Source organism: Phyllostomus hastatus, unplaced genomic scaffold (genome assembly GCF_019186645.2).
Source record: "Phyllostomus hastatus isolate PE091 unplaced genomic scaffold, TTU_PhHast_1.1 phas_contig_133, whole genome shotgun sequence".
In the NCBI taxonomy this organism is placed as follows: domain Eukaryota; kingdom Metazoa; phylum Chordata; class Mammalia; order Chiroptera; family Phyllostomidae; genus Phyllostomus; species Phyllostomus hastatus.
Genome location: NW_025333577.1, coordinates 2282744 through 2309790, shown reverse-complemented (window position 1 = coordinate 2309790; position 27047 = coordinate 2282744). Strand labels below are relative to the sequence as shown.

At 43.1% G+C, this 27047-nt stretch overlaps 2 protein-coding genes across 3 annotated transcripts; both read left to right on the top strand.

Moving 5' to 3' along the window:
* Nucleotides 1-212: 212 nt before the first annotated feature.
* LOC123825768 (zinc finger protein 271-like) lies at nt 213-14495 on the top strand. The gene is made up of 3 exons (XM_045849426.1): nt 213-470; nt 1558-1684; nt 9407-14495. The coding sequence occupies exons 1-3, from the start codon at nt 438-440 to the stop codon at nt 12229-12231; spliced, it is 2985 nt and encodes a 994-aa protein (XP_045705382.1). The 5' UTR covers nt 213-437; the 3' UTR covers nt 12232-14495.
* Nucleotides 1557-26532, top strand: LOC123825779 (zinc finger protein 665-like). Of its 2 annotated transcripts, XM_045849431.1 has the most exons (4): nt 1557-1684; nt 15734-15856; nt 16943-17069; nt 23201-26532. In XM_045849431.1, the coding sequence occupies exons 2-4, from the start codon at nt 15824-15826 to the stop codon at nt 25771-25773; spliced, it is 2733 nt and encodes a 910-aa protein (XP_045705387.1). In that variant the 5' UTR covers nt 1557-1684; nt 15734-15823; the 3' UTR covers nt 25774-26532. The 2 variants fall into 2 exon arrangements, with proteins under 2 accessions (XP_045705387.1, XP_045705384.1); XM_045849428.1 differs by lacking the exon at nt 1557-1684 and having other exon boundaries at nt 15211-15856.
* Nucleotides 26533-27047: the final 515 nt, after the last annotated feature.

The following is a 27047-nucleotide window of genomic DNA, read 5'->3' as shown; positions in this document are numbered from 1 at the left end:
GTCCTCCCTCGAGATAGGAGGAGTATCAATTTACGCATCCTTCCAGTTGCTCAGGATAGAGAACTCCATTCCTTAGGACCGCCAGAGCTCTGAGAACTACATTACCCAGAAGACGGAGGGCTTCGTGGAGCCAATCCCAAATCGAAAGAAAGCATTTCTCTGAGATTTCACCAATTTGGGGCGGGACTTCCGACATCCTCCTCCTGGCGGCCATTCTTGCTCCCATTCTTGTGAGTCTATTCGGCTTTGGGTAGGTGAGCCGCTTATGAGGTGATAAAACGGAGAAAGAGCAAAGGAGTCGTAGTCCCTGCCGAACAGACAGGAGTCTGACACTCGGTGACACCGCCCGTGAGGCCCGCCACCGCGGAGAATCGAACCGCGGTCCGGGGGACCCTTCCGCACTCGCCGCTCCCGCCCCGCTCCGCCCACACTGTCGGATGGCGGCGGCTTCGAGGAGGCGCCCAGCTGCGGTGAGTGCGCGTCCCGGTGCCCTCCACCCTCACCCTCCGGAGTCTCGCAGTCCGGGTGCGGGGCGCCCGTCCTGTCCTGCAGCCCAAACCCTGGTGGACGGCGTTTAGGTGGCGGAATGCAGATCTTCCTGCCGGTGCTGCTATTTGGTCAGAAAGAGTAGGTAGGGTGCGGGATGAGTTTTCTTCTGACTCTGAATCTAATGGGGGTGCTGCGCACAGAAATACAAGTAAAGGATGGAGGTGATCACGGTGACTGTGGCGGGTGACGAAGCCTTCAGTGGGACGAGTGGACGTGATGGTTCTGGAGACGGGAGTAGCTGAGATGACTTGACACAGGGCAAAGCTCCTGCATGTTCGCTAGAGCTGGATCCACTCCGTGTGTGCACTGTGCTGTGTGGGGTCTGAGGGAGTCTCAGATTTGCTGGTGGCTAAGGTCTGGGACACGTGTGGTCATTTTTGAGTGTCTGTTCCTGGCACGGTGACGATCAGGACTGGGATTTTTAGGGAAGGCCGTGTGGAGAGAGCCCATTGAGGCTGAGCAGTACAGCACACTAGTGGAAGGGGATCATGGCCATCTGAATTTCACATGTGGTTCTGGGAGGCGAACACTGAAGCGAGAGCCAGAGGAGGTCTTCGAAGCAGCGTCTCCACAAATGCATACCTGTGGGAGCTCAGGTGGGGACTGAAGGTGTCAGAGGGACAATCTACATAATGATGTGATTATTGAGAAAAGGTGTGAGTTACTGTCCAAGGACCCTAGTATTGGGCACTGAAGGGCAAAGCGTGAGCCCACACTTGGCTGTGTCTTGTCACAATCTAGACACCCCAAAGGGAATTAATGACAGGGTGGATGGGACCCTACAAGCCAGGACCAGAGCTGGATTACATCTCTGTGCCTTCCTGCCTGATGAGACCGAGGGCTGAACAATAATGAATAAAAAGGGACCTGAGTGTAGGGCAGGCATCAGTGGAATTCCTCTGAGATGTGCAGCTTTGGAGAAGGGTGAGTGTGGGATAGATGTGAGGGGGGGGTTGTGGGCTCTCACACACAGAATGTTCATGCTTTTTTCTGTCCCCATGATAACAGGCCAGTGTGACCTTTGAGGATGTTGCTGTGCACTTCTCCTGGGAGGAATGGAGGCTGCTTGATGAGGCTCAGAGACGCCTGTACCTCTGTGTGATGCTGGAGAACTTTTCACTTATATCCTCTCTGGGTAAGACCCACAGCCTCACCAGTGACTCGGACTAGACTCTACTCCATCCACCCCAAGACCTTTCTCAGTACTTAGGTGTAGACCACGGGCACTGCTTGCTGCCCTAGTTTTCTGGGTAGTTGCTGTATTGCTAGGGCTGGTGTGTTTTCACTGCCCTCATCTCTCCCTGTAGTCCCAGTCCTAAACCCTTTTAGGGAAGAATTCAAGGTCAGTACTATTGCATTGAGCTTAGTGGATTCAGTGCTTGCCCTCTCAGAGTCTGGGTTAATGTGTCCAGGTCCACATCACTTCTGCATCCCAGGGTTTGAGTCCTTCTTTTAGCTGTCATTTCCTCCTGCCTCCCTGGGCCAGGAGTTGCAGGTGTTGTCCTGGTCATTAGGTATCTGAACCATGGACTTGTCTTAAAATACCTCCGGTACATAGTGTATAGTCTTTAGATCTGTTTTCCATTTTTTCCCCTAGCTTTGTGGAGGTATAAACTTGTATATATTGAAGTGTAGAGTGTGGTGATTTTATACATTTAGTGAAATAATTGCCACAGTGAAGTCAATTCAACATCCATCACTATAGAAAATTAACTTATTTTTTAATGCTAAGAATGGTTAAGATCTACTCTCTTGAATTTCAAGTATATGAAGTTGTTAACTATAGTCACCATGCTTTTAATTACATCCTCAGAACTTACTCATCTTTTTTTTTTTTTAAGATTTCATTATTTATTTAATAAATAAAGAGAGGGGGGACGGGAAGGCAAAAGAGAATGAGAGAAACATCAATGTGTGGTTGCCTCTCACATGCACCTCCCACAGCTGACCTGGCCCACCACCGAGTCATGTGCCCTTTGGTTCTCAGGCTAGCACTCAATCCACTGAGCCACACCAGCCAGGAAAAAAATCTCTCATATTTTAAAGGAATGTTTGTACCTTTCTACCAGCAAGGTCCTGTTTTCCACTACACCCCAGATTCTGGCATTCTACTTGTTTTTTCATAATTTTGAATTTTTTTTTTAACATTTCAGCCTTATTTTACTTGGGTTTCGTTATATCCACACCTGCACTAACACTTCTTTCTGCAGTGTTTTTCTTTTTTGAAGATTTTCTTTATTTGTTTTTAGAGAGAGGGAAAGCGGGGGGAGAAAGAGAGGGAGAGAAACATCAGTGTGTGGTTGCCTCTCACAGGCCCACCACCAGATTCCTGGCCCAAAACCTAGGCATGTATCCTCACTGGGAATCAAACCAGCAGCCCTTTGGTTCTCAGGCTAGTGGATTGAACCAGCAATCAAACCACTGAGCAACACTATCCAGGGCGCTCTCTGCAGTGTTGATGATAGACATCTTATCAGGTTAGAGGTGATATCATTGTTGGTTTGATTTGTATTTAATGTTGATTAGTGAGGAAAAATGTTTGTGTATGTCTGTGCATGTGTTTTGGTGACAAAACATGGAAAGAAATACATTTTCTGTATTTGTTTGCCATTTTTAGATTTTTGATTAAATGTTTATTCAGATTTGGGCCAACTTTTTAATTTGTTCTTTTGCTTTTGAGTTCTTTGAGCACCTTATATGTTAGATATTTACTCTTTATGAGACCATTCTTACAAATATTGCCTCGATTTTCATTTTGTTGGTTGCTTTCTCTTATTTACTTTTTTTAAAAATAGGATTGGTGTGTGTGTGTGTGTGTGTGTGTATTAAGATTTTATTTATTTTTACAGAGAGAGGAAGGGAGGGAGAAAGAGAGGGAGAGAAACATCAGTGTGTGGTTGCCTCTCATGTGGCCCCCACTGGGGACCTAGCCTGCAACCCAGGCATGTTCCCTGACCGGGAATCAAACTGGCAGCCCTTCGGTTCACAGCCTGTGCTCAATCCACTGAGCTACACCAGTCAGGGCTATTTTATTTACTTTTAGAGAGAGTGAAAGGGAGGGAGAAAGAGGGAGATACATCAATGTGTGACAGATACACCAATGAATCAGTTGCATCAACCCCAACTAGGTACCTGGCCTGGAACCTAGGCATGTGCCCTGACTAGGAACTGAACTAGTGACCTTTCTGTTCACAGGCCAGGGCTCAGTCCACTGAGCCACACCACCCAGGGCTTTTGATTGCTTTCTTTGCTGTGCAGAATCTTTTCTTTTAAAGATTTTATTTATTTTTAGAGAGCAGGGAAAGGAGGGAGAAAAAGAGGGAGAGAAACATCCATGAGTTGTTGCCTCTTGTGCACCCTCCACTGGAGACCAGGCTTGCAACACAGTTATGTGCCCTGACTGGGAATTGAGCCAGTGAATCTTTGGTTGACAGGCTGGCACTCAGTCCACTGAGCCACATCAGCCAGGGCATTTGCAGAATCTTTTTAGTTTGATATAGCCTGGCTTATTTATTTTTGCCTTTCTTATCTGCTTGTGGTGTCATCCAAAATATTATTGCCAATACCAATGTCAAGGTCTTCTTTCCCAAAGAATTTTGTATTTTCATGTGTTACATTTGAGAGTTTACTGCATTTTTAGTTAATTTTTGTGAGTGGTGTATGGTTGGGGGTCTGGTATATGTTCAATATTTCATCACTATTTATTTAACTTTATTTTATTGATTTTCATAGAGAGAGAGTGAGAGAGTCAGAAACATCAGTTTATGATCTTGTATGTGCCCTGAAACCTTGGCACATTGGGATAATGCTCTAACTAGTTGAACTACCTGGCCAAGGCTCAACACTATTAGTTGATCAAACTATCTTTTCCCCATTGAGTGTTTTTGGTGTCCTTATTAAAGAATAGTTGCCCACATATGTGGGTTTATTTCTGGGCTGTCTATATTCTGTTTCTTAGATCTTTGTGTCCATGTGTCTATTTGTGTTGATTAATATTGATTTGTAATATGGTTTAAATCCTGAAGTTTTGGCCCTCAACAGTGGCCTGAGGTGGTTGGGTGTTGTCCCACAAAGCTAAAGGATGCTGGTTCCATTCTTGGTCAGGGCATATACCTGGGTTTTGCGTTTGGTCCCCAGTTGGGGTGTGTACAAGAGGTGACTGATCAATGTTTCTCTCTCACCTCAGTATTCTCTCCCTATCTTTCTCTGTCCTTCTCTTGTAAAGATAAATAATGTCTTAAAAAAAGTAAATAATGAAATGTGATGCTTCTGTCTCTACCCTTGATCTTCTTGAAAATTCCTTTGGCTATTGGAGATCATTTGTTGTTTGAATTTTAGGATTCTTTTTTTGTTTCTGGTAAAAATATTAACAGACTTTTGTAGAGATTGCATTGAATCATTTGGTGGTTTTATTAGAAATAGCCAGCCCTGGCTGGTATGGCTCACTAGTTTGAGTGCTGGCCTGCAAACCAAAGGATCAGTGGTTTAATTCCCATTCAGAGCATATGCCTGGGTTTTGGGCCAACTTCCCAGTACAGGGCATTCGAGAGGCACATGCATATTGATGTTTATCTCCATCTTCTTCCCTTCCCCTCTCAAAAATAAATAAATAAATACATCTTTGTTAAAAAAGAAATATCCTAACAATAATAATTCTTCCAATCCAAGAACACAGGATGTCTTTTCATTAATTTCTGTGTTTAGTTCCTTTCATCACTGTGTTAAAGTTTGAGTCCACATTGTTCTCCTCCTTGATTAAATTTATTCTTAAGTATTTTATTGTGTTTAATGCTATGGGTCTCTTAATTTCTTATTGAGATATTTTATTAGTGCTATGATGCATCTTGATTTTTATGTGGATTCGGGGTTCTGTAAATTTACAGGGCTTGTTCATTCTGCCATGGGTTTTTTTTCTTAGTGCAGATTTTAGGTTTTTATTAATACAGACTTATATCATCTGCAAACACAAGCAGTTTTACTTTTTTTCTGTATAGCTTTTTATTTATCCTGGCAGGAGAACATGGTCACTGATCTTGGAGGGAAAGGAAGGGGGAGAGAAACATTGATGTGAGAGTGAGAGGGAAACGTTGATCAGTTGCGTCTCCTACATGCCCTGACCTGGGACCAAACCGCAACCCTAGGGTGTGCCCTGACTGGGGGGTGGAACTGCTGACCATTTGCTTTACAGGACGATGCCCAAGAAACTGAGCAAAACTGATGAGGGCAATATCAATTATTTTTTTTAATTTTTAAAAATGATTTTATTTATTTACTTTAGAGAGAGGGGAAGGGAGAAGGAGAGGGAGAGGAACATCCATGTGCCAGATACATCAGTCAGTTGCCTCTTGCACACCTGCATACCCCTACACCCTTTATCAAGGACCTGCCCTGCTGTGGGGAGGCTCTGCCCACAGAGCCCTCCTGTCCTCCACAGAGGAGAATAAGTCTACCAAGATGCGATCTCCTTAGGGAGGAAAGGTGGCCAGTCTCTTGAGTGCTCATTCTTGAGCCTGTTCCTCAATGGACTTTTATTAGGTTTAATTTGCATAGGAACACAGGGCTTATAGGTAAAGTTCATCAATCATTGTCCAGCAGTTATGATCAAGGAATGGATATTCAAAGAAATATAATGTCTTTTTCTGAGTCAGGGTCAGCTACATAGAGTGACCTCAAAGGGCCATAAAACTTTGGGAAACAAACTCATTTTATGCTTAGATTGTTATCATTTAAATTGAGGGTATTCTTACCAAAGCAGGTTTCACAGGATTTTATACATTCCTTTCTTAGGCCTGATCTCCCTAGGAAACCCCCATTCCAGGACAGGGCCACACCCACCTCCAGCATTATTTTAGGTTTAAGTCAGGTAGTGGGTGGGGGCAGCCAAGAGATTAGGAGACTTTATACAGATAGAATGAGCACTCATGCTCTGACAAAGCTGAGGGGTGAGGGTCCATCACCCCTTTTTCTATAGTCCCCTAAGTACTTCCCTGGTGGCCCCTTCTGTGACCCTGACTATCTTAGGTTGTCCTTCCCTTGAGGAATCTTACCCATCTTTGGCTAACCAGTCATCCACCTTGGGCCAGGCAGGTTGAAGTAGGCAGCACCCCTACTGGGAACATGTTTTATCTCCTTTAGTGGCTTATAGTCCCAAGGTATTTTTACTCAGCCTTAGCCATGGGGGTTTACAACTTCTAAAACAGACAGGGTACTGCTGAATCCACTGAGACACTCCAGCCAGGTCCATTATTTTTTCAAATAACCTTAGGATAACCTATAATTTATGTAGACTTTTTTTTACTCTCTAGTGCTTTTCATTACTTTTTCCTTTGGATGGTTTTAAAAGACCTTTCAATTTCTGAATCATTTCTTTGATGTATCAAGTAAACTGTTGATGCTCTCTGCCCCATTCTTTTCCTTTCATTTATTATCTTTTTAAGCACCATAATTTCTGTTTCTTTTATTTTGAAGTCCTTCTGACCATTCACAGATCTTCATTTCTTTGGGGTAATTGATAAATTACTGTGTTTTCTTGTTTGGGGGTTTGTTGTCATGTTTCCTTGATGGGGTGTGTGTGTGTGTACTTTGGAGCCTTGTGTTGATGACTGTACATTTCACAGAGCAGAATTTCTTGCAGACTTCATGGAAAGGTTTTACGGGGCAAGATCCTGTGTGTGGGTGTCACTGTGCAGACTTAGTAGGATGTTGCAGTTTTCAATACAAGGAGGCCCAGCAGCTTAGTGTCTGAATCTGTGTCACCTGAGGTCAACATTAGGGAAACAATAGCTAAGACTGTGGGTGTTGACACCAGTAGAGAAGGTTTCTGAGGACTTCTCAACTTTGTTCTCTCGTGGGAACTGTTTTGGCTGAGTGGTTCCCTTTTGGTGCCAAGTGCAGGGGGTCTTCATGGTGATGATGCAGTTGGTGTCTGATCTTTGGGCACCTGTAGAGCAGGTGTGAATCTGGATTCTAGACTCTGAGTAGACTCAGAGGAATAGCAGTAGTAAGGTCTCAGATACTGACAAGCCCCCAGGAAAATTGACATTGTTGTGTGAGATGCAGTCACACACCGATCAGTTCTGGAGCCTGTGACCAGCACACAGGTACACACAGAGAGACAGTGATTCTGGTGTCTGAGGAGCCGGCTGCCCCTCAGTGGTCATGGCTTTGGTACCTGAGCCCTAAGCACTCACTTGATGGCTGTGGAGTCAGGGTCTAAAATGCAGGCATCCCAGGAGCAGCTGTGGCTCTGGGGCCTGGGATTTGGGAGATGTGGCTGCCCTGGTGCTGGAAAGGGGGAGCGAGGAGAACTCACCCACTCTGGTCCCACAGGTTGCCTGTGGTGGTGGCCCTTGGTACCGTCAGTGTTAAGGCTGCCAGTGTCCTCTGGGGAGTAGGCAGCTTGGACCCAGGGCAACACGTGCTGGGTTTCCTCTGCTGTGCATATTGTAGGAGTTCTCACTTTCAGCAAGATCTGTGGTCTCTGTGGCAAAGGCTTTGGGGTTTTTGGCAGAGCACGGCATTGGGAACACTATGTCATCTGCCCTGTAGCTGGTATGCATGGCTCCTGCCTTATTGTTTCTTTTCCATCTCTGTCTATGTTCACTAAGCTAATGTCACCACCTGATCTCTTTGTGTGAATATTCTCCTTTTTATAGTCCACTGTGTTGCTGTAATATCTTTTTGTTTTATTATATTTTTATATTTTTCTGATAGGGAAAGGGAGGAAGAAAGAAGGAGAAAAACATTGATGTGAGAGAGAAATATCAATTGGTTGCCATTTGAACAAGGCTGAACTGGGAACCAAACCCCCAACCTTTTGCTTTTTATGATGACTCAAACCACCTCAGTTACACCAGGCATGGTGCTATAGTGTTTCAGTGGTACTTTTTAGTCCTCCAAGGACCAATTTTCTCTGTGTATAACTGTCTTAATATTTTGTTGTTAGTAATCAAGGCTGGTTTCTTCCACCATCATGCTGACATGACTCACCTACATCTCTTTTCTGCGTCTGTTCTATGCTTTCTTGCTCTGGGACAATGCTGGCCATTCAGTGTTCCTGGTTTTTCCTTTTGTCACCCGTGTTCTATGTAGCTGTCCTGCTAAGCCTTTTCGGGGGAGAGTCCTTTCTGCACGTTTTTTACGATGGATCTCTCTCCAACAATGGCAAAGTGGGCTCACAGGAGGTGTGGTAGCTATGGAGATTGTGAACTCAGGACCTTGTTCAGATCATATCAGGAATGTGACTTTTTTTCAACCATAGTTTTGCTATTATTGCCAGTAGCCCCACCCACTTCTACCTTTTCCAGCTTTGACACTTTGCTGACTTGTCAGTCCTACTACTTGTCACTTCCCCCATGGTTTCCAGCTCAGGGATATTTCTACCTCCATTGATTCACATTTCACCCTTTCTCTCACCCCTCTGTCTGTAGTACTCTTGAACACTGGCGCTCATGTGTTATTCACCTAGACACTTACAGATCTATATTTGACCTTGTACAGTAGCTCATATCTTGCAATTGGACAGTAATGGGTTTGTATGCGTGCTTCTACCCAGCCTAATGTCAGCAGCAGAGAGAAACATGCAGGAAGCTGTTGGCAGAGGAAATGCATTGTAAGCCCTGTCTCTCTTCCGTGTGTCATGCCCTGTGCGAGTATCCTTCCCCTGGAAAGGTTTTCATTATATTGTGACCTTAGAGGCCCAATAAAATATAAGAATCAGCCAGTCCTTCAGTGGAACTTTCTCACTTTGAAGAATATTTCGTGTATTCTTGCTTTTGTGTGACACATAGAATTGTGTGCTGTGGTTCTCTGCTCCTTATAGTCAATAGGTACTTCACCAGCATTTCTCTGCATTCAGGTTGCTGCTGTGGAAGAAAGGATGTGGAGACACCCATTAAACAGAATGTTTCTGTACGAGTATCACAAACCAAGAATCCCAAGGCAGCTTCATCTTCCCAGAAGACTCACCCCTGTGCGAGTTGTGGGCCCGTCTTGAGAGACATTTTCACCTTGGTAGAGCAGCAGGGCACACAACATAGCCCGACACTGCTGAGGTGTGGGGCATGTGCAAAACGATTTCATTTCAGTGCAAAGTGTCAACAGTACCAGGAACAGCATATGGGACAGAAACCTTTTAGAAGTAGTGTGGGTAGGGCATCATTTGTGAAGAGCTGCAGAATCCATGTGTCAGGGACACGCTTTATCAATGGCGAGGTTGAGAAGGAGTGCCTAGCCAGCTCAGGACATCAGCAGCAGCAGGACACCCATAATGTGAAGGAGCCCAACAAAGACACCCAGTGGGAAGCAACGTTACAAAGCAGAAAAACTCATTACGCTTTGGAAGAAGGCAAGAAAGCCTTCAACCCCCAACACATACTTGTGGACCAAGCAGTTCATACTGGAAGACAGTGTTTTGTGTGCAATGAATGTGGAAAAACATTCAGGTACAAATCCTCATTTATCACGCACTGCAGAGGCCACACTGGAAAAACTTTACATGTGTATGGTAGAAGTAGAAAATCCTTCGGTGGAAGCTCAGCTCGCAGTCATCATGAAAAAAGTCAAATAGGAACAAGGCAGTATAAGTGCAGCAAATGTGGAAAATCCTTAAGCCACAAATATTTCCTCATACCTCCCTTGGGACAGCACAATGGAGAAAACAGTTTTGTGTGCAGTGAATGTACACAACCTTTTAGTCATAGTTCAGTGTTGATTCCTTATCAGAGAGTTCACACTGGAGAAAAGCCTTATAAGTGTAATGACTGTTCCAAATCTTTTACCTCTGTTGCTGCTCTAAATTATCATCAGAGCTCTCACACAGGAGAAAGGCCTTATGGGTGTAATGAATGTGGGAAATCTTTTATTTCTAGGTCTGACCTGCGTTATCATCAAAGAGTTCACACTGGAGAGAGACCTCATGAGTGTAGTGAATGTGGGAAATCTTTTATTACTCGTACTGCTCTTCGTTATCATCAGAGAGTTCACACTGGAGAAAGGCCTTATGAATGTAGGCAATGTGGGAAGTCCTTTACCCGTAGAAATAACCTTCTCATACACCTGAGAGTTCATTCAGGGTATAGGCCTTATGAATGCAGTGAATGTGGTAAATCTTTTACTTTTAGCTCTAGCCTTCGTTATCATCATAGAGTTCATACAGGAGAAAGGCCTTATGATTGTAATGAGTGTGGAAAATCCTTTAACAATAGGTGGACACTTGTTCGACACCAGAGAATTCACACAGGAGAAAAACCTTATGTGTGCAGTAAATGTGGCAAATCTTTTACTTGTAGCTCTACCCTTCAGTATCATGAGCGAGGCCACCTTGGAGAAAGGCCTTATGAGTGCACTGAATGCGATAGATCTTTTACCACTAGCTCTGCCCTTCGTTACCATCAGAGTGTTCACACAGGAGAAAGGCCTTATGGGTGCAGTGAATGTGGGAGATCTTTTATCTCTAGATCTGACTTCCAGTATCATCAGAAAACTCATTCAGGAGAAAGGCCTTATGAGTGCAGTGTATGTGGGAAATCCTTTATTCGAAGAAATAACCTCATTTTACACCAGAGAGTTCACACAGGAGAAAGACCTTACAAGTGCAGTGAGTGTGGGAAATCTTTTAACAATAAGTCGACACTCATTCAACACTTGAGAGTTCACACAGGAGAAAAACCTTACGTGTGCAGTGAATGTGGGAAATCCTTTACTTCTAGCTCCACACTCTGTTATCATCTGAGAACTCATGCGGGAAAAAGGCCTTATGAGTGTCGTGAATGTGGGAAATGTTTTACATCCAGTTCCACCCTGAATTACCATCAGAGAGTTCATACAGGAGAAAGACCTTATAAGTGCAATGAGTGTGGGAAATCTTTTACCTTTAGCTCAAGCCTCCGTTATCATCACAGAGTACATACTGGAGAGAGACCATATGAATGCAGTGAATGTGGAAAAACCTTTAAGGATAGGTCACAATTTACTAAACACCAGAGAGGTCACACTGGACAAAGGCCTTATGAGTGTAGTGAATGTGGGAAATGTTTTAGCCACAAATCTTCCCTCTCAATACACCAGAAAATTCATAATAGAGAAAGGTCTTACAAATGCAGTGAATGTGGTAAATCTTTTACCTCTACGTCTGGACTTGGTTATCATCGGAGACTTCACAGGGGAGAAAAGCCCTATCAGTGCATTGAATGTGGGAAATCTTTTACCAGCAGCTCAATACTTGTTAGACACCAGAGAGTTCACACTGGAGAAAGGCCTTATGAGTGCAGTGAATGTGGCAAATCTTTTGCTAGCAGTGATACACTTTCTTATCATCAGAGAGTTCATACAGGAACAAAGCCTTACAAATGCAGTCAGTGTGAAAAATCCTTTGCCTCTGGTTCCACCCTCCGCTATCATCAGAGAGTTCACACAGGAGAAAGGCCTTATGAGTGTGGTGAATGTGGAAAATCTTTTATCTGTAGTTCCAAACTTCGTTATCATCAGCGAGTTCACACAGGAGAAAGGCCTTATGAGTGCAGTGAATGTGGAAAGTCATTTAGGGATAGTTCCCAATTCAGTCAACACCGGAGAGGTCATACTGGAGAAAGGCCTTATGAGTGTAGAGATTGTGGAAAATTTTTTATGCGAAAATCTACCCTGTCTCAACATCAAAGAGTTCACACTAGAGAAGAGCCTTAAATGTGTTGAGAATGTACAATATTCTGTTGTACATTCTGAATGTGTAACAGTCCTGGAGGAAACTCTGAATCTAAGCTGTTACATTTAAATTGACCCAATGAGGAGATTCCTTCTAAATTTCATTCATGTGGGAAATGTGTATATTGTATTTTCTTTGTTGCTCAGGACTCTTTTTAGGTTTATGGTTCAAACAGATTGTGTAGCTGTAACCTTTTCCTCTTTACCAGGGGCAGGTTTACAAACTTTGCAAGAGTCCACACCCTAATGTTCACTCAGGGAAACTGACCTCTTGTCCTCACATATACTGTAGTAAAGTAGGAATAATGTGAGCACTTGGGTGTCAGCTTTCCCTTTATGACTAATTTGGAGTCCAAAGGATTCGTTGGTCTCACATGATACTTTTGATGACTTTTTCCAGCTAGCAGTTCATAAACCTAGGAAGTGCCTGCTGCACATTGCTTTGGCTTGTACAATAATTGAGGCCTTACTCTTAAGTCCATACTAATCTTTATTTTTAAAATTAAAAGAAGATTTTATTTATTTATTTTTAGCAAGGAGGAAGGAGGGAGAAATAGAGGGAGAGAAACAGATCAGTTGCTTTTCTCACGTCCCCAACTTGGGACCCAACCTGCAACCCAGGCATGTGCCCTGATCAGGAACTGCAGCAGCAACCTACTGGGTCATGGGCCAGTGCTCAATCTACTGAGCCACACCAGCCAGGGCTGTTTTTAATTTTTATTGATTTTTAGAGAAGGGAGAGAGAATTATTGATTTATTGTTTCTCTTATTTATGCATTCATTTGTTTATTATGTACCCAGACAAGGGTTTGAACCCACAACCTTGGCACATTGGTCTGATGCTCTAACTGAACTACCCAGCCAGTGCTCTCCTTTAAAATTAGTTGTACTTTTTACTGTACAGGGTAGTTTATAAACTGATTTGGGCTCTACAAGCATGAAGAGGTGAACATTTTCCAGCTTCAGACATTCTCTGGTTGTGGACAGTCGATGGCAGAAAATAGCTGGCCAGTTTTGACCAAATTTTTGTAGCTCTCCAAAGTTCCCTAGAAAGGAATGAAGGGCTTTCTGGTTCTCATTTGGATATTGTGTTTTAGGAATCTCAGAGATTACCCTGAGGAGGTGGCAGATATAAGACCCTCAGATAGTCACGAGAGTAGCATGATTTTTCCTTTACCCGAAGCTGATGGCACAGATTGTATCAGAACTGGGAATGGCTTGTCTTCTGGTCTTCAGGAAATGTGCCTTGCTGTCCACAATTCATTGGACTAGGGTAACTGGTTGAGAGACTGGGTCTAGGAAAAACCGTAGCTGGTGCAGAAAAAGTAGCCCATAATGACTGGAGAAATTGCAGCCAGATAGATTAATGTGCCTCTTCTAAACATGTATCCAGGATTCTTTTTGCAAGTGCAACTGTGATCAATTTGCACAGATCTGAGACCTCCCAAGCATGATTATTTTGTGTAGCTGAGGTCCATATTTTAATAAAACTTAGTCCAGTAGGCGCATAATATGTATGGGTTTTGCATCCTTGGATTTCACTGTGGGTGGAAAATGCTAAAAGAAAGTTACATTGTTGCTCACATGTAACCATGTAGTTAGCTGTATAGTGGTTGTATGATTGTTCCTACTAAACATGAACAGTTTTTCTTGCTCTTCAAAACCACAATATAAAAAGTATATAAAACGTAGGCCCTGGCTGGTGTAGCTGAGTGGATTGAGCACGGGACTGGGAAGCAAAGGGTTCGATTCCCAGTCAGTACACATGCCTGTGTTGCAGGCCACATTCCCCAGTGAGGGGAGTGTAAGAGGGAGCCAAAAATTGGTGTTTCCCTCCCTCCCTGCACCTCTGTTTAAAAATAAATAACATCTTTAAAAATGAAGTATATAAAATTTATATTGCATTATGTATTATAAGTAATCTAGGAATTTGTTAAGGTATACAGAACATTGTAGGCTATATGCAAACCTTATGCCATTTTATATAAGGGACTTGAACATCCACAGACTGGTATTTGCAGACTCGTGAAATCAATCCCTCATAGATAGTGTCTTAGAGTATAAAGCAAGAAATATTACATGGGTAGCCTTGATAGATGTCACTTGGTTGGGTGTCATGGAAAGTGAAGTCACCAGTTTCATTCCTGCCCATGGCACATGCAAGAGTTGCGCCTTTGCCCCAGGCAAGCAGGAAGCAAACCAATCTTTGTTTCTTACATCAATGTTTCTTCATCTTATCCTTGTCTTCCCCCTTCTCTAAAAATAAATAAAATCTTAAAAAAAAAGAAATGTTATGTGTGTAAAATTGTCCCTAAATGGGCAATGCATAATCATTACCTACCAGGAAGAGAGAGGGGTTTTTTTCTTTTTCTTTTTTGAAATTGGACTAAAAGTAGAACTTGTAGAACTTGTCTACTGCTTCAGAAATACCCAAAGCTGTAGAGAATTGTTAGAGTTTATGTGAGCCACAATGATGACATATGCCTAGGAGAAAAATCTAATGCTTTTGAGAATAAATTTTGTACTTTTATGTAGTTGAAGTTGAGGGTACAGAAGGGCAACTGCAGGGAGTTTGGCAAAAGCAAAGTGTGATGGGGATTACAGGATGGTTAATAAAATTGTACACTCTCTTGAGGGTTCATTGTCCCATTGAGTGCTATTAGCGGTACTTTTGGTATTCTGAAGGAGTATTAACCTACAGACACATTAAAAAGACAAGGCTGCCTTAGCACTTTTCCCTAAAGAAGTTTCAGGCCTGGCATGTGACTCCCCACTATGCCCTTCAGGGTTAGGAGTTGATGATCAGATAGATCGCCCTTTGAAGTTACTTTCCACAGAATCCCCGCCCCCTTTTGGGGGGTTGGTACTGCCTATTTAAAGCTATTCAGAATATACGTCGTCTTTCTTTCCAACCATGGCTCAGTATGGAGTCATTTTTGTTTGTTCTTGGTTAATCATAAAGCAAAATACAAGTACACACTTAAGGCTACACATATTTGGAGGCAATAACAACGTCCTGCTATGCCTGGACTGTTTTGTATGTGAGTAACTGGAAGGACATTTCCTTTCAGATCAAGAGATTTGAGAGCATCTCAAATATTTTTCATTCTGGGAGCAGGCTGAAATTCATGAAAGGAGGAGTTGTGTCTTCGGCTGTAGTTCACAATGAGCAAAGGCTCTGGAAATCGGTACATCACCGCAGGATCACTGCCTTACAACATTCTTGTGGGCAATGATTGAGAACTTTTCTGCCGCTTCTTAAGGTCCGAGGAACTACATTGCCCAGAAGTGCATGCGCGAAGTTAAACCAATGACGTACCAGACTGAAAGCATTTCCTTGAAACTGACGTGGGGCGGGGCTTCCGGTTCTCTCTCCTGGCGGCCATACTTGCTCTGTGTGTGTGGAGTCGGTCCGTTGAATCGTGTCAGTTTTGAGGTAACAAATCCGAGAAAGAGCCACGGAGTCTTGGTCCTTGTCTCACAGACTCGAGTTTGAAGCGCGCAGAGGACACCCGGGTGGCCGGTGCGAAGGCCGTTTCCTCGAACACAGATCTCGTACCTCAGTCCCGAGTTGATGGCTGTGGCCAGTGTGAGGCGCCCAGCTGAGGTGAGTGTGTAACCCAGGCCCTCTCCTAACCCCGTCCCGAGCCCTGCAGCCCAGGTTCCTGGGCGCCAGTCAAGTACTGCAGCCTCAGCCGCGGTCGGTCAACCGTGTTTAGGTGGCGGAATGCACGTCGATCTGGCAGCGGTACTACTTGGTCAGGAAAAGAGGGTGCGGGTTGAAGAGTTGTTTCTTGCTCTGCAGTTCATCAATGTGCTCCATACAGGAAAAAAAGTGAAGGAAGGAGGTGGTTACGGTAACTGTGTGGCAAGTGAGGAAGGCTTCGATGGTACAAGTGGAAATGATAGTTCTGGAGGCAGAAGAGTAACTGCGATGACGTGGCACTGAGGGCAAAGTTGCTGTTTGTTTACCAGGGCAGTATTCACCCCGCGTGTGCTGTGCTGTGCTGAGGTCTTGGGGGAGGGTGGTTTCAGTCCTGTTGGTGGACAAAAGCTGGGACAAATGTCACTTTTGATTGTCACTGTACCTGGAATGGAGACCATCAGAATTGGGGTTTTAAACTGGTGAAAGCCCATTGTGGCTGCTGAGAACAGCCAGTCGGAAAGGGTAATGGGCATCAGAAGTTCACACGTGCTTCTGGGAGGCAAATATTGAAATAAGAGCTAGAAGTATAGAGGAGTCTTTCAAAGCAGCGTCTCCACAAATGTGTGCCTATGGGAGCTCAAGTGGTGACTGAAGGTGTCAAAGGGACAATCTACGTAATGATGTGATTATTGAGAAAAAGTGAGTTATTGTCCCAGAGCCCTTGGGCACTGAAGGGTGAAGCATGAGCCCACACTTGCCTGTGTCTTGTCACAATCTAGAGACCACAAAGGGAATTAATGACAGGGTGGATGGGACCTTACAAGCCAGGACCAGAACTGGATTACATCTCTGTGCTTTCCTGCCTGATGAGGCTGAGGGCTGAACAATAATGAATAAAAAGGGACCTGAGGGTAGGACAGGTATCAGTGGAATTCCTCTGAGATGTGCAGCTTTAGAGAAGGTTGGGTGTGGGGTAGATGTGCGGCAGGTGGGTTGTGGTTCTCACACACAGAATGTTTATGTTTTTTTCTGTCCCCATGATAACAGGCCAGTGTGACCTTTGAGGATGTTGCTGTGCACTTCTCCTGGGAGGAATGGAGGCTACTTGATGAGGCTCAGAGACGCCTGTACCTCTGTGTGATGCTGGAGAACTTTTCACTTATATCCTCTCTGGGTAAGACCCACAGCCTCACCAGTGACTCGGACTAGACTCTACTCCATCCACCCCAAGACCTTTCTCAGTGCTCAGGTGTAGACCACGGGCACTGCTTGCTGCCCTAGTTTTCTGGGTAGTTGCTGTATTGCTAGGGCTGGTGTGTTTTCACTGCCCTCATCTCTCCCTGTAGTCCCAGTCCTAAACCCTTTTAGGGAAGAATTCAAGGTCAGTACTATTGCATTGAGCTTGGTGCATTCACAGTGCTTGCCCTCTCAGTGTCTGGGTTAATGTGTCCAGATCTGCGTCACTTCTGCATCCTGGGGTTTGAGTCTTTCTTTTAGCTGTCATTTCCTGCCTCCCTGGGCCAGGAGTTGCAGGTGTTGTCCTGGTCATTAGGTATCTGAACCATGGACTTGTCTTAAAATACCTTCGGTACATAGTGTGTAGTCTTTAGATCTGTTTTCCTTTTTTTCCCCTAGCTTTGTGGAGGTATAAACTCGTATATATTGAAGTGTAGAGTGTAGTGATTTTATGCATTTAGTGAAATAATTGCCACAGTGAAGTTAATTCAACATCACTATAGAAAATTACCTTATTTTTTTTTATGCTAAGAATCCTTAAGATCTACTCTCTTGAATTTCAAGTATATGATATTGTTAACTATAGGTACCACGCTTTTAATTACTTCTTCAGAATTCACTCATCTTTTAAAGGAATGTTTGTCCCTGACCAACAGGTACCCATTTTGCAGTACACTCCAGATCCTGGCATTCTGCTCTTTTTTCATAATTTTGATTTTCTTTCTTACATTTCAACCACATGTACAGCAGTTTTAGTATATGTACACCTGCACTTCTCTCTTGTTTTTTAAAAAAGATTTTATTCATTTATTTTTAGAGAGAGGGAAAGGGCGAGAGAAGAAAAAGAGGGAGAGAAACATCAATGTGTGGTTGCCTCTCACATGCCCCCTACCCAGGACCTGGCCCACAACCCAGGCATGTGCCCTCACTGGAAATCAAACTGGCGACCCTTTGGTTTTCAGGTGGGGACTCAGTCCACTGAGCCACCCCAGGCAAGGCTCTCTGCTGTTTTAATGATAGCCATCTTATCAGGTGGGGGGTTGATATCATTCTTGGTTTGATTTGCATTTTATGTTGCTTAGTGAGTAAAAACGAGTGTATGTGTGTTTTATGTTTTTCGGTGCCAAAACATGGAAGGAAGTACATTTATCATATCTCTGTGGACCATTTTTAGATTTGGGATTAAATAATTATTCTGGTTTGTTGCCAATTTTTTGATTTTCTATTGAGTTGTATGGGACCTTGTATGTTTTGGATATTTACCCCTTAGGGGACAGTTTTTACAAATATTCTCTTATATTCCATTTTGTTCATTCCTTTCTTTTTAACATTTAATTTAATTTTATTATTTATTGAGAGAGTGAAACAGACAGAGAAACACCAATGTGTGAGAGATACATCCATCAATCAGTTGTCTCGCCCTCATCTGGGGACTTGGCCTGCAATTTAGGCATGTGCCCTGACTCAGAACTGACTGGTGACCTTTCAGTCAACACTTCAGTGCTCAATCCACTGAGCCACACCAGCCAGGGCTGTTGATTGCTTTCTTTACTATGCAGAATTGCTTTCTTTACTATGAAGTTTGAGGTAGCCTAGCTTACTTTTTGCTTTTCTTGCCTGTTTGGGGTGTCATCCAAAATATTGTTGCCAGAGCCAGTTTCAAAAAGATCTTTTTTCCCAAGAAATTTTGTATTTCATGTGTTATGTTTGAGGGTTTAGTACATTTTGAGTTAATTTTTCTGACAGTTATAAAGTAGGGTGTCAGGTATATTTTCAGTTTTCTCAACACTTTTAATTTATTTTACTGATTTTTATAAAGAGTGGGTGGGAGGAGAGAGAGAAGCAGAAACATCGATTTGTTGTTCCACTTATTTATGCATTCATTAGTAGATTCATGTTGTTTGTCCCTGATCAGGGATTGAACCTGAAACCTTGGTGCATCAGGATGATGCTCTAAGCAATTGATTTTCCTGGCCAAAGCTCAACACTATTTCTTGGATAAACTATCTTTTCCCCATTGTGTGGTTTTGGTGTTCTTAGCAAAGAATAGTTGCCCACATATTTGGGTTTATTTCTGGGCTGTTTATATTCTGTTTCTTAAATCTGTGTGTCCATGTGTCTATTAACATCTCTTTTGGTTAATATTGTTTTGCAGTATGGTTTAAATCCTTAAGTGTTAGCCCTGAACAGTGTGTCTCAGTGGTTGGGTGTTATCTCTCAAAGGTAAAGGTTGCTAGTTCTATTCTTGGTCAGGGCACATGCCTGGGTTTCAGGTTTGGTCTCCATTGGGATGTGTACAAAAGGCAACTGATCAGTGTTTCTCTCTCATCTCAGTATTTGTCTCTCTTTCTCCCTCCCTTGTCCTCGAAAAATAAATGAAGTCTTAAAAAAGTAAATCATGAAGTATGATGCCTCTATCTCTGTAGTTGATCTTCTTGATCAAAATTGCTTTGACTATTGGATATCATTTGTTGTTTGAATTTTAGGATTCTTTTTCTGTTCCTGGTAAAAAATGTTATGGATTTTGGTAGAGATTGCATTGAATCATTTGGTCATTTTGTTTATTAGAAATATTTTAACAATAATAATTGTTCCTATTCAAATATACAGGATATCTTTCCATTAGTTTGTATCTTCAATTTCTTTGAAAACTGTGTTATAATTTTTAGAATCCAAATCTTTCTCCTCCTTGATTAAATTTATTTCTAAGTATTTTATTGTTTTTAATGCTATGGATTTCTTCATTTCCTACTGAAATATTTTGTTAGTGTTATGATGCATCTGATTTTTATGTAGATTTGGGGTTCTGTAAATTTACAGGGATTGTTCTTCTAGCAGAGTTTTTATTTATTTTTTTGTGTGCAGATTTTAGGTTTAATCATATAAACTTATGTCATCTGCAAACACAAGCAGTTTTACTTCTTTTTTGGTACAGCTTTTTATTTATCCTGAGAGGAGAATATGGTCACTGATCTTGGAAGGAAAGGAAGGGGGAGAGACAGGGAGAGAAACATTGATGTGAGAGTGACAGGGAAACATTGATCAGTTGCTTCTCTTACATGCCCTGACCTGGGACCAAACCACAATCCTGGCATGTGCCCTGACTGGGCATGGAATCACTGACCATTCCCTTTATAGGACAATACCCAAGAAACTGAGCCACACTGGTCAGGGCAATATCGATGATCTTTTAAAGCTTTTCAAAAAGATTTTATTTATTTATTTTAGGTGGGGGAGGAAGGGAGAAAGAGAGGGAGAGAAACATCCATGTGCTAGATACATCAATCAGTTGCCTCTTGAATACCTGCACACCCCCACACCCCAATCCAGGACCTGGCCTGCAACTGAGGCATTTGTCCTGATGGGGAATGGAACTGCAGACCTATAGTTTTGCAGGGTGGTGCTGAATCCATTGAGACACTCCAGCCAGGGCCATTATTTTTTCAAATAACCCTATGATAACGTGTAATTATGTAGACTTTCTTCACTCTATTTAGTTCTTTTGATTACTTTTCCTTTGGATGGTATTAAAACACCTTTCCATTTCTGAATCACTCTGCCCCATTCTTTTCATTTATTATCTTTTTAAGCACCATAATTTCTGTTTCTTTTATTTTGAAGTCCTTCTGACCATTCACAGATCTTCATTTCTTTGGGGTAATTGATAAATTACTGTGTTTTCTTGTTTGGGGGTTTGTTGTCATGTTTCCTTGATGGGGTGTGTGTGTGTGTGTGTGTGTGTGTGTGTGTGTGTGTGTGTGTACTTTGGAGCCTTGTGTTGATGACTGTACATTTCACAGAGCAGAATTTCTTGCAGACTTCATGGAAAGGTTTTACGGGGCAAGATCCTGTGTGTGGGTGTCACTGTGCAGACTTAGTAGGATGTTGCAGTTTTCAATACAAGGAGGCCCAGCAGCTTAGTGTCTGAATCTGTGTCACCTGAGGTCAACATTAGGGAAACAATAGCTAAGACTGTGGGTGTTGACACCAGTAGAGAAGGTTTCTGAGGACTTCTCAACTTTGTTCTCTCGTGGGAACTGTTTTGGCTGAGTGGTTCCCTTTTGGTGCCAAGTGCAGGGGGTCTTCATGGTGATGATGCAGTTGGTGTCTGATCTTTGGGCACCTGTAGAGCAGGTGTGAATCTGATTCTAGACTCTGAGTAGACTCAGAGGAATAGCAGTAGTAAGGTCTCAGATACTGACAAGCCCCCAGGAAAATTGACATTGTTGTGTGAGATGCAGTCACACACCGATCAGTTCTGGAGCCTGTGACCAGCACACAGGTACACACAGAGAGACAGTGATTCTGGTGTCTGAGGAGCCGGCTGCCCCTCAGTGGTCATGGCTTTGGTGCCTGAGCCCTAAGCACTCACTTGATGGCTGTGGAGTCAGGGTCTAAGATGCAGGCATCCCAGGAGCAGCTGTGGCTCTGGGGCCTGGGATTTGGGAGATGTGGCTGCCCTGGTGCTGGAAAGGGGGAGCAAGGAGAACTCACCCACTCTGGTCCCACAGGTTGCCTGTGGTGGTGGCCCTTGGTACCGTCAGTGTTAAGGCTGCCAGTGTCCTCTGGGGAGTAGGCAGCTTGGACCCAGGGCAACACGTGCTGGGTTTCCTCTGCTGTGCATATTGTAGGAGTTCTCACTTTCAGCAGGATCTGTGGTCTCTGTGGCAAAGGCTTTGGGGTTTTTGGCAGAGCACGGCATTGGGAACACTATGTCATCTGCCCTGTAGCTGGTATGCATGGCTTCTGCCTTATTGTTTCTTTTCCATTTCTGTCTGTGTTCACTAAGCTAATGTCACCACCTGATCTCTTTGTGTGGATATTCTCCTTTTCATTTTCCACTGTGTTGCTGTGTGTCTTTTTGTTTTTAAGTTGTTTCATTATTTTTCTAAAAAACATTTTTATGATAGGGAAAGGGAGGGAGAAAAAACATAGATGTGAGAGAAATATCAGTTGCTTGTCTTTTGAACGCGGCCCAGCTAAGTACTGAGCCAACAAAGTGGGCATATGCACTGATCAGGAATTGAATTCCTGACCTTCTGTAGAATGATGCACAACCAGTTGAGCTACACCAGGCATGGTGCTGTAGCATTTTAATGATACTCTTTAGTGCTCCAAGGACCAATTTTCTCTGTGTATAACTGTCTTAATATTTTGTTATTAGTAATCAAGGCTGGTTTCTTTCACCATCATGCTGATATGACTCACCTACGTCTCTTTTCTGCATCTGTTCTATGCTTCCTTGCTCTGGGACAATGCTGGCCATTCAGTGTTCCTGGTTTTTCCTTTTGTCACCCATGTTCTATGTAGCTGCCCTGCTAGGACTTTGAGGGAAGAGTCCTATCTACATGAATCACAGGATGGATCTCTCTCTAACAATGGCAAAGTGGGCTCACAGGAGGTGTGGTAGCTATGGAGATTGTGAACTCAGGATCTCGTTCAGATCATATCAGGAATATGACTTTTTTTCAACCATAGTTTTGCTGTTATTGCCAGTAGCCCCACCCACTTCTACCTTTTCCAGCTTTGACACTTTGCTGACTTGTCAGTCCTACTACTTGTCACTTCCCCCATGGTTTCCAGCTCAGGGATATTTCTACCTCCATTGATTCACATTTCACCCTTTCTCTCACCCCTCTGTCTGTAGTACTCTTGAACATTGGCGCTCATGTGTTATTCACCCAGACACTCACAAATCTATATATTGATCTTGTACAGCAGCTCATATCTTGCAATTGGACAGTAATGGGTTTGTATGCATGCTTCTACCCAGCCTAATGTCAGCAGCAGAAAGGAACATGCAGGAAGCTGTTGGCAGAGGAAATGCATTATAAGCCCTGTCTCTCTTCCGTGTGTCATGCCCTGTGCGAGTATCCTTCCCCTGGAAAGGTTTCCATTATATTGTGACCTTGGAGGCCCAATAAAAGACAAGAATCAGCCAGTCCTTCAGTAGCACTTTCTCATTTTGAAGAACATTTCATGTATTCTTGCTTTCATGTGACATATACATATGTGTGCTGGGGTTCTCTGCTGTTAATAGATACTTCACCTGCATTTCTCTGTATTCAGGTTGCTGCTGTGGAAGAAAGGATGTGGAGACACCCATTGAACAGAATGTTTCTGTACAAGTATCACAAACCAAGAATCCCAAGGCAACTTCATCTTCCCAGAAGACTCACCCCTGTGCGAGTTGTGGGCCTGTCTTGAGAGACATGTTCACCTTGGTAGAGCAGCAGGGCACACAACACAGCCCGACACTGCTGAGGTGTGGGGCATGTGCAAAACGATTTCATTTCAGTGCAAAGTGTCAACAGTACCAGGAACAGCATATGGGACAGAAACCCTTCAGTAGTACTCTGTGCAGGTCCTCATTTGTGAAGAGCTGCAAAATCCACATGTCAGAGAATCCCTTTACCTGTGATGAGGTTGAGATTGACTTCCTGGCCAGCTCAGGTCCTCAGCAGCAGCAGGACACCCATAATGTGAAGGAGCCCAACAAAGACACCCAGTGGGAAGCAATGTTACAAAGCACAAAAAGTCTTTACAGTTCAGTAGAAGGCAAGAAAGCCTTCAACCCCCAACACATACTTGTGGACCAAGCAGTTCATACTGGAAGACAGTGTTTTGTGTGCAATGAATGTGGAAAAACATTCAGGTACAAATCCTCATTTATCACACACTGCACAGAGCACACTGGAGAAAGTTTCTGTGTGGGTGGTGAAAGTGGAAAATCATTTAGTGAAGCCTCAACCCTCAGTGAGCATCAAAAGATTCATACTGGAGCAAGGCAGTATAAGTGCAGCAAATGTGGAAAATCCTTAAGCCACAAATATTTCCTCATACCTCCCTTGGGACAGCACAATGGAGAAAACAGTTTTGTGTGCAGTGAATGTACAGAACCTTTTAGTCATAGTTCAGTGTTGATTCCCCATCAGAGAGTTCACACTGGAGAAAAGCCTTATAAGTGTAATGACTGTTCCAAATCTTTTACCTCTGTTGCTGCTCTAAATGATCATCAGAGCTCTCACACAGGAGACGGGCCTTATGGTTGCCGTGAATGTGGGAAATCTTTTACATCTACATACACCCTGAATAATCATCAGAGAGTTCATACAGGAGAAAGAGCTTATAAGTGCAATGAGTGTGGGAAATCTTTTACCTCTACCTCAAGCCTCCGTTATCATCACAGAGTGCATACTGGAGAGAGACCATATGAATGCAGTGAATGTGGAAAAACCTTTAAGGATAGGTCACAATTTACTAAACACCAGAGAGTTCACACTGGAGAAAGGCCTTATGAGTGCAGTGAATGTGGAAAGTCTTTTACCAGTAGCAGTAGCCTTTCTTATCATCAGAGAGTTCATACAGGAACAAAGCCTTACAAATGTGGTCAGTGTGAAAAATCTTTCGCCTCTGGTTCCACCCTCCGCTATCATCAGAGAATTCACACAAGAGAAAGGCCTTATGAGTGTGGTGAATGTGGAAAATCTTTTATCTGTAGTTCCAAACTTCGTTATCATCAGCGAATTCACACTGGAGAAAGGCCTTATGAATGTACGGAATGTGGGAAGTCTTATGCCCATAGAAATAACCTTCTTACACACCTGATAGTTCACTCAGGGAGTAGTCCTTATGAGTGCAGTGAGTGTGGAAAATATTTTACCTTTAGGTCTACCCTTCGTTACCATCATAGAATTCACACTGGAGAAAAGCCTTATGTGTGCAGTTTATGTGGCAAATCTTTTACTTCTAGCTCTACTCTTCGATGTCATGAGCGACGGCACCTTGGGCGAAGAACTCATGAATGCCATGAATGTGGGAAGTCTTTTACATCTAGTTCTACCCTTAGTTACCATCAGAGAATTCATACAGGAGAAAGACCTTATAAGTGCAATGAGTGTGGGAAATCTTTTACCTTTAGCTCAAGCCTCCGTTATCATCACAGAATGCATACTGGAGAAAGACCATATAAATGCAGTGAATGTGGAAAAACCTTTAAAGATAGTTCTCAATTTGTTAAACACCAGAGAGGTCACACTGGACAGAGGCCTTATGAGTGTAGTGAATGTGGGAAATCCTTTCATATCAAATACTCCCTCTCAATGCACCAGAAAATTCATAACAGAGAAAGGTCTTACAAGTGCAGTGAATGTGGTAAATCTTTTACCTCTGCTCCCGGCCTTCGTTATCATCAGAGACTTCACAGGGGTGAAAAGCCATATCAGTGCATTGAATGTGGAAAATCTTTTACTAGCAAGTCATCACTTGTTAGACACCAGAGAGTTCACACTGGAGAAAGGCCTTATGAGTGCACTGAATGTGGCAAATCTTTTACTTGTCGCTACTCCCTTCAATGTCACGAGCGAGTGCACCGTGGAGAAAGGCCTTATGAGTGTGGTGAATGTGGAAAATCTTTTATCAGTAGTTCCAACCTTCGTTATCATCAGCGAGTTCACACAGAAGACAGGCGTTATGAGTGCAGTGAATGTGGAAAGTCATTTAAGGATAGTTCCCAATTCAGCAAACACCAGAGAGTTCACACTGAAAAAAGACCTTATGAGTGCAGTGAATGTGGGAAATTTTTTAAGCGAATATCTACCCTGACTCAACATCAGAGAGTTCACACTAGAGAAAAGCCTTAAATGTGTTGCGAATGTACAATTTTCTGTTCAGTGTAACAAATAGCCTTGGAGGAAACTGAGGAGCCACCTGTCTGAATCTAAGCTGTTACATTTGAATTGACCCAATGAGGAGATTCCTTCTAAATTTCATTCATGTGGGAAATGTGTGGAAATGTAATTTCTTACTTGCTCAGGACTCTTTTTAGGTTTACAGTGCAAATTGTGTGGGTATAGCCTTTTCCACTTTACCACGGGGCAGGTTTACAAACTTTGCAAGAGTCCACACCCTAATGTGCTCAGGGAAACTGACCTCTTGTCCTCACATATACTGTAGTAAAGTAGGAATAATGTGAGCACTTAGGTGTCAGCTTTCCCTTTATGACTAATTTTGAGTCCCAGGGGTTCATTGGTCTTACGTGATACTTTTGATGACTTTTTCTAGCTAGCAGTTCATAAATCTAGGAAGTGCCTGTTGCACATTGCTTTGGCTTGTAGAATAATTGAGGCCTTACTCTTAATTTCATGCTAATCTTTATTTTTAAAATCAAAAAGATTTTATTTATTTCTAGCAAGGAGGAAGGAGGGAGAAATAGAAACGTAGATCAGTTGCTTCTCTCATGTCCCCAGCTTGGGACCCAACCTGCAACCCAGCCATATGCCCTGATCAGGAACTGCAGTAGCAACCTTGTGGGCCATAGGCCAGTGCTCAATCTACTGAGCTACACCAGCCAGGGCTGTTTTTAATTTTTATATATTGATTTTTAGAGAAGGGGGAGAGAGAATTATTTGTTTCTTATTTATGCATTCATTTGTTGATTATTTATGTACCCAGACAAGGGTTTGAACCCACAACCTTGGCACACTGGGGTGATGCTCTAACTAACTGAGCTACCCAGCCAGCGCTCTCCTTTAAAATTGGTTGTTTTGTTTTTTTTTTTTTTTTTACTGTGCAGAGTAGTTTATAAACTGATTTGGGCTCTACAAGTATGAAGAGGTGAATATTTTCCAGATCTCAAACATTCTCTGCTTGTGGACAGACTGTTGTGGACAATTGATGGCAGAAACTAACTGGCCAGTTTTGACCAAATTTCTGTGGCTCTCCAAAGTTTCCTAGAAAGGAATGAAGGGCTTTCTGGTTTTCATTTGGATATTGTGTTTTAGGAGTCTCAGAGATTACCCTGAGGAGGTGGCAGATATAAGACCCTCAGATAGTTACGAGAGTAGCATGATTTTTCCTTTACCCGAAGCTGATGGCACAGATTGTATCAGTGGGTCGTCATCTTCTGGTATTCAGG